General features: G+C 37.9%; 1 protein-coding gene across 1 annotated transcript in view; it reads right to left on the bottom strand.

The window, feature by feature from the left end:
* The window catches only part of IGF2R (insulin like growth factor 2 receptor), a 59,336-nt gene that overhangs the window by 4,125 nt on the left and 40,714 nt on the right, over positions 1 to 14,497 (bottom strand). The window contains exons 33-47 of the mRNA XM_005150167.3: positions 14,115 to 14,237; positions 12,875 to 13,137; positions 11,442 to 11,657; positions 10,336 to 10,485; positions 9,087 to 9,248; positions 8,351 to 8,558; positions 7,828 to 7,974; positions 7,130 to 7,364; positions 6,006 to 6,142; positions 5,588 to 5,702; positions 4,523 to 4,669; positions 2,863 to 3,047; positions 2,176 to 2,362; positions 948 to 1,112; positions 260 to 329 (exon numbers count right to left, since the gene is read on the bottom strand). Coding sequence (XP_005150224.2) covers positions 260 to 329; positions 948 to 1,112; positions 2,176 to 2,362; positions 2,863 to 3,047; positions 4,523 to 4,669; positions 5,588 to 5,702; positions 6,006 to 6,142; positions 7,130 to 7,364; positions 7,828 to 7,974; positions 8,351 to 8,558; positions 9,087 to 9,248; positions 10,336 to 10,485; positions 11,442 to 11,657; positions 12,875 to 13,137; positions 14,115 to 14,237 — 2,510 coding nt within the window. The remainder of the gene's footprint in view (positions 1 to 259; positions 330 to 947; positions 1,113 to 2,175; positions 2,363 to 2,862; positions 3,048 to 4,522; positions 4,670 to 5,587; positions 5,703 to 6,005; positions 6,143 to 7,129; positions 7,365 to 7,827; positions 7,975 to 8,350; positions 8,559 to 9,086; positions 9,249 to 10,335; positions 10,486 to 11,441; positions 11,658 to 12,874; positions 13,138 to 14,114; positions 14,238 to 14,497) is intronic.

The following is a 14,497-nucleotide window of genomic DNA, read 5'->3' as shown; positions in this document are numbered from 1 at the left end:
ACTATGTCTCTCTCTTATCTTGCTCTTCCTGTACATTTATGTGTTGTTTAGCTGTTTATGGACTTGCTCTTCATTTCCTCGATTCCAATTTGCCTTTCCCATTTCACAATATAAATGTAGATAGCTATGTGGCTTTCCTGAAGCCACACAGTATGGTTTCCATGCACTGAAGGAACTAGGAATTAAGGGGAATTAATAAAAGATTCATATTAAGAAAACTCTACAGGTAACAAAATCTTTGATTTTGCCACTGTATTACCTTTGTGTATTTGTAGGAAACACCAGATGTTCTTCTGCAGCAGTTTGTTATCTTGTTTATGACAATTTCCCTAAGGAAAGGAAAGAATATTGCATTAGGAAGACTGTATCCCTTTTATTAGCTCTCACTTTTCTTCACTGGATTTTCACCATCAATATAAAGCATTTCACCAAGAAAGCTGCAAGCTATTACACAGTAACACTTGACCCTGAACCATTCTAACAAAATCAAGTTCGTAGTGATGTACATCTTCCTCCTTACCACAGCTTCAGGGTGACTTCTGAAACACCTGTAGCCTTTATGTTTAAGGTAAACAAACAAACTTGTCTGGAAAGTAGAGAATCAGCAGGACTTGCACTTACTCCTTGCTGCTGTCGTATGGCTCCAGCTTGACACCATGAAAGGAAAGATCAAATACTAACGATATTGTCACATTGTTTTATCCTCCTTAATTAGCAGTTGTACACAACAAAGACTAGCCCAATTCAATTGTGTATTCCAGTGCTCTTTACATGGGCCTTCAGACAATAATTAATGGGGAATCAAAAAACAAAAAATGCAGCAACTTGACAGTTGAGGCAACCAACTGAACACCAGAACTTAAATCTCTAAAATTCACTATTTCTCTCTCACTGAGGTAACTACATCCTACCAATGAAACTTTGAAAGCCTCCCAATCATTTCTTACCTTCTCTCTTTTTTGTAGAACAGCAAGATCATCAAGCATGCAGTAAGAACCACCAGGAGGACACTCAGCACTGCCCCAACAGCCTGACTTCTCCTTGAAAGGCCTTTATGTACTTGGGCCTCCTGATCAGTCTGGTGCTCATTGCTTCCTGGATCATTAGTTGAGCTAACAATGTAAATTGGAAAGAAAAGGATGAGCAAGATCTATCTGGATTAGAAACAGCAAATTCAAAGAAATTGAATATGCCACACCATCCTGCCAGTCCTACCTAACAGCTGTAAAGATATTAATTTAGAGGATTTCATTTTAATTAAAATCACTGAAAAATAAAATGTATGTACTGTGTCTACATCCTGGTATTATTTCTAATAGTGTAAAAAACTGATTACAGTCAAGACTGAAGTGCACTATTAGGCACTTCAGAGCTTACACAGAAAAAGGTATCAACACAAAGCTGCTATTTCAGAACCTAACCTGCACTTGAGCAACCTGCAAAAGCTATAGTAATTATTTACCTTCCAGCTGACTACACAAGACCAAACACCCTCAACAGCTATTTGCCTGGGTAAATCAGAATAAACAGTTTCCCTGTGCTTCCAAATCAGTAGTCAGGAAGTGAACAGTCCTATGGAGAACTAGTCATACCATTCTTCGCGTTGAGGCTGCCTACAGGTCAAGAGAGCTGGTAAACTCCTAGGTACAGTCACTCTGCTTTTAATACTGTCACCTCATTTCTCCTTTCTGGAACTGTGGAATAAGCTGATCATTAATTCCAGAAATACCTCATTGTTCCTCTAAGACCTGTAATGATTTTTACTCCAGCCTAAAGAAGTGGGCAGATAGCTTTTAAGTTTTCCAAGTAATAAGGCAAGGAGGACAAAAAACCCTCACCCAAAAACTGGTTACTCCTCTCAGCACCGTGAAACAGCATGTTCTGTCAGCTATGGCAGGTTTTACTTAGTGAAAACAATATTAACTACTGTGCCTCTCTGTTTCCTGTGCAAATGGGCAGCTTAGGTCCAGATCAACTTGGCAAGCTTCTAATTAGTGATCATGTGCCACGCCTTATGTAGGTGAATACCAATTCCACTTGTCCATACATCTACTACTTCTTTAGCTTTTGTTTTTTTTTCCCCACAATCAACGTGATGAACATGTACAAAAAAGCTTTTAGCTGAGAAGTGCTGACAAGAACAGAACTGCTTTCAGAAAATGGTTCCCTACTCACATTAACGGACATACAGCCGATGTATACCAGGTAAATAAATACTGGCAATCCGCTGTCTCATGAAGAAATTCAGGGATGCCTTCCTTTACTTGTAAACTGCAGTGGAAGAAAATGGTTGAAGACACAGACTTTGATTCATCTTTACCGCATCTGGAGTCTGATGAAAATATGACATCCAAATCATCATCTACAATGAGAAGAAAATGTTAATAGTTTACTGCTTCCTTGAGAACAGTTTATTAAAACCAGATCTTGCAAGTTATGTATTTGTTCTCCAGTAACAGCTTATACTTCACAGTACCTACAGGTGAGCCTACACTTCTACATAGCTGACCCTATCAGTTGCTATGGAACAGCAGACTAAGCTCTTTACAAGAAAAAGGTATCTGAACAAAGGAGACCATTACTTATGCAGCACAAACACAGAGGAAAACAGGAGACCAAGTTTCCTATCTTGCACTGTTTCTATCAAAGTTTTTTTAAAATGTCAAGCCCAAAACCTATTAAGGCCATGGATGCAACTAAGCTTACACTGTAAGAAAAAAAAGCAACTTAAATTCTGCCAGACAGACTCTGAATACCTTTACAGAAATGGATTAGCACAGACATTCATGCAACAAGAACCATTTCTGATGAAGCAATTCATATGGAGCATCAAGCAATTCTGGTTAATAAGCAAATACTTACCGTCAACATAATATCTAGCTTTAGTAGTAGAACCAATTCTCCGAAAGCGATGCTCATTAGTTTTAACCTGGCAGATATTTGCTCCAGAGCATTCTGGGATACTTGAGTTCCTTATACCAGAAAGTTGAATTTCATATACATATTTATCACCATTTGTCCGAATATCACCAGAAGCCACATACAACCTGAGGAAACAAGAAAGCAGGTCTACCCTTAAGTCTAAACTCAGATTTAGATTATTCTCAAGACAAAAGACTGGCAACAGTGGTAGCTACTACACTGGTTGATTCCAGAGCAAGATGGAATGACTGATTCAGCAACGAGAAAAGATGCAGGACTGAGGCTTCCTGCCTGAATGTTAGAAATGAGAATTATATTTAGCATAAATATAATCTAATAAAGAAAAAAAAAGGCAAAGTTTTTAGTTATACTGCCTTCACTGAGTACATGAATATGTAAACACCTCCAAAGAATTAAGATAAACCAGAGACAAAAGCACATACAGCACACAGGGACAGCAGCTCATACACAAACTAGCCTACTGACCATAAAGCCTATATTGTGTGCTCTATAGCTATGGTAAATAGCATAGCTTCGCTGTCTTCTCTAGCAGGGTAACTTATGGTTCTACCATAAGCATTACCAAAGTACTCTTTACAAATGTATCCTTTCACATTGCTGGTCAAAGTGAGAATGCTCCAAGACTCCCAATTATTTGTTTTAGGCACCTGCTCAAATGCTGAGCTTACCAAAATATGACTTGCATTTAATGTCACATTACATCAAATTTATAATTTTGTCCTGACTTCCTCTCCTCTTTCATCCAGGCCTGTTTGATTTTTGTATTTTTTCTATATTCTCATTTGCACAGCAGGTTTATTTGCAACACTTCTGCTCAGTTACTCAAACCCTGCATACTAATGGTTTGCACCCTGCAAGCAGAGTTTATTCTTCCCATGACACCAGTATGGGCAGATTTCCTTCCATAACACTAGCAATGACATTAAATATGGTACTTTATAACAGACTCTAGAACAAAATTATGTGCAATGCGTAGTACAATCAGTGTAGCTGCTGGTCTTCTCCTGCCTCTTCTGAGTTCTGTCACACTTGACCACTCCTCCAAGACCTGTCCTTCCTCACTTTTAAGGCTTTTCAATCATGGGTTCCCACTTCATATGGATCATGTGAGCAGGAAAAATGGTCATCTGTAAAAAGCCAAGGAGTACTCTAGGTGGGGGGAAAAAAACCCAAAACAAAAAAACGCTAGTTCTCTGGCACTGAGCTAATGTCTACACACTATGGAAGAGAGTAATTACCCACAACAAAGAGCTCTAACACCAAGGTGGGTATGTGCAGGCTTTAGACTCATCTTGAATACACCTGGACATGCTCACAGCTATAAGCCTAGCTGCAAGCTGCACTATTAGGCCTTTAAATCAATCATTGGTACAAGGTGAACTCAATGCTATTTCTACTTGACAGTTAAGTACTCTTAAGGCAACATAGAATATTCACACCAAGTTATTTCCTTGCAGTACAGCTATGGGTTTTGATTTGTTGTTTTGGGGTTTGGTTGTTGTGTTGGTTTTTTTGTTTGGTTTTCTTTTTCTGGGTGGGGAGGGGACAGGAGCTGTTTGGAATTTGTTTTTTTACTTACTTGTCATAAACATCCCCTAAAGAGAAGTTTTTCCCAGTTGCAGGATTAACAACTATTCCATTCACCACCTCCACCTCCTGCTGCTTCACAGCACAAGCCGCACGTGTGTCCCAAGTGATGTAGTAAGCACAGTTTTCTTCATCAATCCTACCAAATAACAGACACAACTGATGATTCCAGGAAATACTAACAACTGCTTAGTATCTTGAGAAAGGGAAGACATACAGCTGCTAACTTATGTGTGGGAATGTCCTGTCTAAGTATCATGCCAAGAGTAAACTAGAATAGTCAAGTAGCACTCACAACCCCTCCTCGAATAATTGCACTGAACTTTTCAGCAGTCCGAGACCTAAAAGACCCCGCTGCAGCTGAATATCCTACTTCAAAGTTCCGGAAGTCAAAGAGCATATCAGAAGGCTTTATCAAAATATTTTAGCCAACAAACACATCACAGTGCTCTTGGCATGTTTAATGTGCTGTACATTATTTAACTAGGACAAGGAGCACAAGCTAGTCAGATTTTGGCAACTAGTTCATTTACTGATACAGAGCATTTTGCTTAGCTTCCCAATTCTACAAACAAAATGCAGTTAACCAAATCAGGACTAAGCTTTCTTAGGATTTGTGATCATGCATATTTAGCTCACTTTAGATAGCTTCTAATTAAATATGTATTGAGGCAACAATAAGCTATATTTCATGAGCTTAATAATGTATCTACAGTAAGTATTCTCTACTAAACAGATTCTGAGCAAAGCTAAGAACGGTTGTACTACAACTGACATCGAAAACAACAGCATCCCATCCACTGTCAGATGTAATTGGGAAGTAGAATGCTTAAATTTTTGCCCATTTTAAGAAAATAAAAATTAAGAAATTTTAATATAAATACAGAATACAATTGGAAGTTAACAGGTGCAGAAACTCCAGAAGACTTATGTTCTATAAGTACAGACTGAGGATCATTTTAGGGACTGTCCAACAGAACAGTCACTGTCCTGAGACAGTTTACTAGAGAGGTACAAATGAATAAACAATGAAGATCAGATGTATGTTGTTACTCACCTCTGCAGCATGGGCATGCCAACTGTTTTTGCACACTTCAGTTCTATAATTGTTGTTACTTTCTTGTTTTTCCTGCATTCCTGCCCACTGGAATAACTAACATGCACCTTATCACCTGGAAGAGAAAAATGATGTTCTGGTGTCCTGATGTTCAGAATAACGATTAACTTATTACAACTTTAATGACAATGCTGTTTGTTTACTTCAATGTTTGTTCATGGCTTAAATACTTTCAAGTTTGAGCAGTAGCATTTACTGGTTTGTTTGGTTTTGGGGTTTTTTGGTTGGTTGGTTTGTTTTTAAGCAAAAGTTTCTCCAGTAAAGATGTTTCAAAATAAAGGCTTCACCATAATTAGGAACCACTATAGTTAGGTTGTAAGATTTAACTAGCTCTCTACAGGAATAAAATTAACTTTACCTGTCACATCCAGTTTCTGTGTATGAACAAGTCCAAGCACTTGAACATCTCCGTTGTTGCTTTTCCTGCAAATACTGGCTCTTTCAGGGCAGCCTGTGGGTCCCTCATGTACCCTCTGACAGAGGTTCACGTAGTACCTATGGAGAGCATGGTAGATAAGGCTTCTTTAAAATTAATTTAAGGTAAACTGGAAAAGTGAGATGCAAACTCTAGAATCCCCACGGGAAGCTAGCTAAGGCAAAAGAAATCAAATACTCAAATTAGCTGACAGAATAAAGCAGGTACTAAGGTTTAGAAGACTACTTCCATCATTTTCAAGTAAGAGACTCTGTGCAATAAAGAAGACAGAAATTATCATTTACCAGATTAGTTCATTAGTTAATTTTGACCTACATCAAAACTAGGAATCGGAACTGAGTCAAGAAATGCTCCAAATTTTTTTTCAGTTATGAAGGTTATAGTACTACCCTAAATTCAGCACTTCTTCAGAGTTATAACAGTCAAGTTTTATTAAAAGAGGAACCAGTAGCAAAGTGATGAATGGAACAGTTTTGTTACTCCACAGTTTATCATATGTTTAGAATCAGATGGTCTTAACCTTGTCAGTTTATTTCTATTGGCTAAACTGGAGAGGTTGATAAATTCCTGTCATTCCATATTTTCAGTTGATACTTACAGGATTGGGGTTGGGGAGGGGGAAGCCTTATATAAAAGTTTACAACACATTACACATTTGAGTCAAAAGACAGCAACTAAGTCAAAAGGTTTTTGTTCAACTTGATTAAGAATCAAAAAAAAATTTGCATCTAAACTACAAAATGACTGTGTTAAGATAGCAGTTTGAATAGAAAGCCTTTAAAACACTTACAGTTTAGATTTATGCATCCTTGGAAAATGGTTACCAATAGAGGGAATGGGTGAGGATGAAGACTGTAATAATTCAACCTCTCCTGATAAGGTTTTGTCTGTATTCAGTGTTATTTTTGTCTGCATTCAGTGTTAAGCACTGACAGTTTTAAGATACTGTTAGCAAATTTAAACAGTCTCTGAACAGGAACCAAACAGAAGTACTATGCCACAATACAATTTCAACTGCAATGATTAGCAAGCTGCTCATTACTCACGAGTTCCCATTGTGGAAAAAGATCCATGATCCTGTCAGGGAGGAGAGCATTCTCAAGTCATAAGTTCTATGTTTTTGGACAAACTTGCATTCCATCTTCTTGGGAGGGCAAACAGCCTGAGTCCTCCATTCAAACGTGACAGCACAGCCAAGTGTCTCACTCAGGATGCGTGGTCTCCCAACACCAGCATTTTCATCACATGTGAAGATAATAGTAGATTCCCTTCTTGCAGTTCCTGCAAAGGGGGAAGGGTTGAACAAAAAGATGAACAAATGTTTTGCATGAGACTTTCAGGCATGAATTGATTTTAGTGCAGCAATTTAACAGTATCAACAAAAGTTTTAAACGGATATTGTTTCAGACAGTGAAGAGGCACAAGTGCTTTGCCGAGCAATTTAATTCCCTAGGTTAGCATTTACGCTTTTTAGAAGGTAGTGTTCCTTCCAAAACGACCGATCTGTTAAAGGAGAGTCATCACTTATGATTTGAACACTCATTATCTAAAAGCATGAACTTCTCAAAAGTATTCTGCTCACTGACTTCAATAAAGTCAGGTTTACCCCATACATTCCTTGTTTGGCCCACTCCCATCCCTTTACTTCCACTGTGTTGAGGCAGAAGTCTTTTGTCCACCCTGATAACAGCTAACCCCCTGTGTTAGCTCAGATCCTTGCACATGAAGTATAAGAAGTTCTTACCATTACCACAAAAACCCCACTTTCCATCTCTCTGGTAGTTTTCAGTTGTAGCACACCATGGCCTAATCTTTTCTTCTGTAATACACTTCTCATAGGTCTTCCCTTTGTACTTGAAGGGGAACACACAAAGCTCTCCTTTCTCAGTCACTGTGAAGAAAGATATATCCTCTTAACATGCAATAGAATAGCAGACATATTGACATTCAGGACTATATCCAAAGCCTGTACTTCTAAAGAAAAGTCATAGACAGACAAAAGAAATACTGAAACACTGAGTCTAAACCCAATTAGAAAATTAGAATATCATGTAAAATAAACTATGATAATCCTTACAGAAAAGCTGCACTCTCTTCTAGTTGACGTGTTATGTTAAATCATGTGTACGACACTAAGTTATAACAAAACTACATGTTTCTATTAACATACTCAAAATCCATGTGCATTCCCACCTATCATAACAAACAGTCATATTTTAAGGGTAAAAAAAGTTTTTATGTAAAGAACAGGCCTGTTTCAATCTCACCTGGAGGGCACCGATCACCCCCGGTATACCGCAAGATGACTGTTTCATCCTGGTGACTATAGTCCATTTTCATTTCCTTCACATTTCCAAAGGATGATGTACCACTTTCAGACATCAAACACACTGCCCCATCTTTGCATTTTCCCTGGGGCAAGTCTGCTGCCTTACTGCACACACCAACATGGTAACTGCTGGATCCAGAAAATACCTGTGTGGACATCCAGAAGCATCACAAACAAGGCTGCCTTAGAGCCTGCAGTCAATATTTACAAAGAAACACCCAAATGCTTTATAAATCAAGTCACATGCAGTACTTGCATAATGCAGAAGAAAAAGATGTCAGCTAATTTTGCAAATCTGGCCTTCCTTAGTATAGCAAAACTGCAGATAAAGTGCACCCTCAGACCAAGAATATAGTCTGTTCAGCAGACTTGTTTTCACACTCAGAATTCTGCCACAGGTGAAGATTTCTCCTTCCTTTCTCCATAAGTATATAATGATTTTCCCTCTCTAAAACATTAAAACCCTAATGTTATTCCTCAAATATTATTCCCTCTGTCAGAGGCCAAACTACAGCTGTAGCACATGCTTCAGTCTCCTCTTGCTCTCCAGTATGCTTAATAAAAAAAAAAACACTGCTCATATTTAAAACGTTGATAGCAATGATCAATTAAGGGGGGGGAATGGGAGGAGGGAAGAGAAGGGTGAATGAAATTACATCACCAGAAGGGATTACCTCAAACGAGCTTCCAGAAAGGCTGGTTAGGTTAAAAGTATAGTGTAGCTGTTCATCAGTCACAGAGCAGCCTAGAGTTTTCACTTTATCAGGACACACAACTGGAGTTTCCCACTCAAACACAAAACTGCAGTCAAGTTTCCGCATCATCTTTGGCTTGCCCTGTTACCAAAGAACACAGCAAGATACACTAGGTTTGAATTTTGGAGAGTTTGCTGTTCTTTCTGCATCCCCTTGCCCTGCAACACTTGGCCTCAGTTATTACCAAGGCTAGACTTTCCTGACTGTAGGACAAACACCATGCCTTCGTATTACAATCTGTACCAAAAATAGCTGCAAGTGAAGTAGATTCTACCTACCTCCAGAAAACAATCAAAGCAGTAACTGAAAAAAAAGCAGTAACACAAGCTTGCTTATTAATTCACATCAAGAATTTGATTGTTCAAGTTAGTTGCAAGCAGCAACAAAGTGCAGGAGCACTGTTTCTCCATAGCAGAGAACACGAGGCAAGTTCACTGAGCTGAGGTTTAGAAAGAAATGCTATTTCCTTTGTCACATTTTAAATAAAAATGAGTATGGACTGTGTAATAATCAGAGCTGCCTTCAGTTTTAACTCATGCCCCATGTTGATGGAAAGTGGCTCCACTGACTACCTTCAACAAGCTCTAGTTTGTCAATCACCACATGTAACTGCTTCTCTACAGTCTGTTACAGCATTCAGAAAATTCAAGAAGCGTTAGATTCACACCACCATTCAACCTCAATTTAGTATTCAAGTGTCAACACAAAAAAAAAAGTATCTAAATGCAAATTTTTATAGCTGCATATGATTATGTAAAGGGTTACGACACAATGAAAATATTTCACAGTAATAGCTTTACAAACAGTTACACTGGGTCTTGTGTTAGCTTGGAGTATAAGTACAAGCTTTTGGACCCAGACAAGGTGCAACACAGCATTAGTTTAATGCCAGCAGTAAGTTATTGCTACATTACTTCAGTGGAATCTGATCCTTCAAACCATCAGAATTTGCTACTGTCAAGCCTAGAGTTCATGCCCTCTGTGAAATTTTGCCTGGTTAACAAGACTAATACTGTATGAAGAATACATATACTAACTATATTCCTTGTTGAAACAAGCCTATGCTTACATGCTAGAAATAAATCCTTGATTTAAGCAAAGTTAACACTGGTTACTATCCAATTCTCATTGCATTCCAGTATCAAAATTATTTTAATAGATGTCTTACCAGACTAGTTCCTTGGCTGCAGTGAAATACAATAAGAGAAGTATAGTTCAATTTGTTGTTTATCTGACAAGGAGTAGTGCTGTTGTAAGTGATGTAAACTTCATTTACTGCCTCGTTTAACTTGGGAGGTTCAATAACACGACCAATATCCTACACAAGCAAAAATATGGATTAAGAGACATATGACATGCATGGATTTCAGATCAGCTCAGAGATTCAGGTCAGTTCATATTCATCTGTTTGTTTTACATGGAAGCACAACTACTGAATTTTTGAAAACTGCATTCTGTACTCAAAGAACAGTTGTCACAATTCAATCCTAATAAAACACAAGTTGAGCAGCTCAAAATACTCTTTGATTAAGCTTGACAAAAGCCAAGGAGGTTCTGCATCTTAAAGGTAGATTCTTCTTTAAATCATTGTGTCAAAATACCACCACATGGCTTAAAAATAGCATAGTATTAACAACAGATTAAGGTCCCTAGGTCAATGCAGAAGTTCCTGGAAAACAATCCCAACTTCTTATATGCACCTTCTACAGCTCACAAACAATATCTATAAAGTTAAGAGCCTCCATCTCTCAAGGTAATAACACAGGCAAGTTAACCAATATTCTGTCACAGGCTTGCTACTCATTCAGCTATCAAGTGTTCACACGTAATTACTAAACACATTTTGAAGCATGCTAGGGCATATCCTGCTTCATGTTGCAACAGGTTATTAGAGGATCAAGCATGCCATTTCTGTGCCAAAACCCAACAGATTAAGATGCACTCTGCTTCCCAGTCTCTGTATATGGCACACAGCACTAAAAAATCTTTAGTAATTTTTCATATTTGTCACTGTATGGAATCTTCTGACATGCAAAATATCACTGCTTTTCAGGACAGGAAAATACTTCTTCCTAGGGAAAAGTGATGAAAGGGAATTTTGCAGGATAGATTTTAATTTTGCATTCTATTTCTTTAACCTGTTGTCAGGCTTCTGGTTCAAATCAGGTCTCCAGGCAAGGATCACAGAATCGTATAATAGTTAGGGTTGGAAAGGATACTGTTTTAAACTAGCAGGAAAATGCACCTTTCAGTGATTCCAGACATCATACTTACTATTGGTGATTCATTAACAGGAACCATGCAAACAGCTGCTCCAGGTGGACAATTGACATTTTTGATAGGATTGAGAGGCTCACAAATGTTGATGTAGAAGTCTGGAGAAGCATCAGTTGTATCATCTTCATCCACAAATGCCTCATAATACCCAGTGCGATGGATCAGAGGAGACAGATCAATAATGGAACTACCATTCAATACTGAGCACTTCACCTGCAAGGAAGTATATTTTTTTCCCTTATATTATTTGCTTTGATTTATTGACAAACATCCTGTGTTTCACAGAGCCAGAAGTTTGGCTGCATTTAAAAGCTTCAAATTTGATTTAAGTAAAGCAGCATTTGTTACAATTGTTTGTCTATAGATACTAAGCACCTACAAGTTGCATATGAAAATTCTCAAACATTGTTATAGGATTGAATCCATATCAGAAAAATATTAAGACATAAAGTTCTAGCATGCATACCCCAGCATACATAATCACTACATTCTCATAAGACTAGTACATCCTTCAGTTCCTCCCTTTCTCTCCCCATCTCCCACATGTTATTGGACTACCTCCAATAAACAGGCTTGGTTATAATAATGTAAAGTTGTTGTATTGCAAGATGGCTTGAGCACTGCATTACCTCAGAACCCATTTCATGCATTCTTGAAATGCATTAGCTTATTGAGAGCCTATCTGGAATTCAGGAAGTCTATTCTTGTTCAGGTATTAGGTAAGAAGCAACTGACAAAACTACTGTTTAATTTCAAGACAATCATCACTGGTACCTAGCTACCACCACGCTGAAATAGCAAAAGTCACTGTGGACACACCATGAAAAGTAATCACCAAATACAGTTAATAGGCTAGAAAACACAATATTTTTAGGCACTGATTTGTATCGCAGTATGGTGCATACTACTTGAGAGGAAACCAGAGATATGTATAGCAGAACACATACAAACGAGGGGACACAGAACAGCTCCTGTTAGGGAAAATAAAATGGAAAATGTTCTTCCTAAATGGAAGCAAGAGCTATGGTAGTATTGAGACTGGAATGAGGAGGAAAAACAACCCCATCCCCATGCAGAGAGATGCTATCCATCCTCAACTTAAACTCTGTTGGCTTGTTGTATAGGAGGATCTTAACCATCGATTCCCAAGAAGATGCCCTATGGCTTCCATTTGAGCTGTACAGAAAAGCAGATGAGTAGGTTCCACAGAGTTGTTATTCTGCAGTGTTGAAGTTTTAACTTGCCTCACCCTGTGGACCAGAATTTTCCAAGTATTATTCATCCCTGGTGAACAAGACAGTAAGAAAAGTATTTGAGAAATTCTACATGAACTCAAGTTCTGTACTACAGGAAGAGATCTGTGCCTTAAGGAATTTAAAAGACATACTGCTATTAGTCCCACAGGTGCTTTCCATAGAAGTAATTTTTACCTCTTCCTCACAAGCCAAGGACGTATGCCAAGAGAAGTAACTAGTGCATGTCTGCTCATCAAAAGACAGAAAAACAGGCCGGCTGTCATCTCCAGCATCAGACTTGCATACAAAGCTTAAGTAGCTTTTATGCTTCAGTTCAGGGTCTGCAGGGCAAGGATCTCCATTTTCATACACAAGCTTTACCACTTGATCTTCATAAGTTAAAGTTTTATTTAGTTTTCCAGCATTAATTGGTTTTTTTCCACCAGTAATACAGACAGCTAAAGAATATAAAAGAAAAATGAACAAACAAATCAAGTTTGATGTAACTGCCTTTCAAAAATGCACCTTACAACATGAATAGCAGGAAACTCAGCATTTTAGCTTCACTTTAATTTCGTATGAGAAATGTTTTCAAACCATCTGGAGTTGCAATTAAACTGAGCTGAACTGCACTAAAACAAAGACCAAATATTGCCTTTAATGCTTCATTAAGCAGCAGAATGTACTGCATCTATACACATTTAAGTAACCACAGAGCAGAATGTTTGGTTACCACTTTTCAGAAAACAAAGATTAACACAAAATGTCAGCCAGATTATATATCTCATTTTATTAAGATGCCACTTAAAAACCAAATCAATCTAGTATTTCCTTTTAACTACACAAAACTATTTTTGATTCACAAGCAATACCACTATTTTAGCATTTAAGATGCTTAAATATTATTTCATCAGTTTGACAGAGGAGCTAACAATTCAGCCTGCTAGTAAGCAGTTTAAAATACAAGTTAACTTCTGATATTTTAGAAGCATCCAAAGCAGAACAGAATGCTAGAAAAAGGCTTAGCAAGGGTTTGAAGGGCAGACACATAACAACGATATAATCACCATAGAGTAATTTTTGTGTTCAGCTTACTCTAGCTGGAAGCTTGTAACTTTTTCCTTTTCACAACAGTCAAGAGGCGTAGTAGAAGCATCTACACTCCTGCACTCATGTCCAGAAAAATACCCACCCATGCAGACCTGAAGGGACTGGACTGGAAGTGAGCCCACATGAGTTTAGGAATTTGACAGGAATACATAATTTCTTAAAAGAGTTTTAGGATCTTTCCCTAGCCAATTCAGCTTCACACTTCACTCCTTCCACATGTGAAGTAAAACCTGCTCCTCACATTTTACTGCAAACTTGAGCATACGTATTTCCTTTGGGTATCCTATAATTAGCAACTACAGCATTAGAGGAGTTAGATGCTCACCAGCTCCATTAGCACATGAAGTTTTAGCTGCAGCGCAAACATTTAACTCGATTTTTCTGTTGTGAGTATCAATGATGGTATAGCCAGACTCTCGCTTTAGTGATGTCAAATCAAAGAGGTGGCCTGTAGGTAGATGAGGGAATAAATTTAATCTTTTTATTTTTCCAGATATAAAACAAAGACATTTCTTTGTATTAAAAGCTTTCAGTAACTTAATTTAGTAGGAAGGTCAACCAGCCTCTATATGCCTGCTAGCTTAAACAGGCAAACAGTTACCAATTCATATTCACAGAAGTAAAACTAGTTTCAGAACTATAGCTTAGTTATGTTCCAAGGAACACTGCAGTACCTTATACAAGATTCCTACCCACTAATAGGCTTGT

Source organism: Melopsittacus undulatus, chromosome 3 (assembly GCF_012275295.1).
Source record: "Melopsittacus undulatus isolate bMelUnd1 chromosome 3, bMelUnd1.mat.Z, whole genome shotgun sequence".
NCBI lineage: Eukaryota > Metazoa > Chordata > Aves > Psittaciformes > Psittaculidae > Melopsittacus > Melopsittacus undulatus.
Note: the sequence above shows the minus strand (reverse complement) of the source record. Positions and strands in the feature narration are given on the sequence as shown.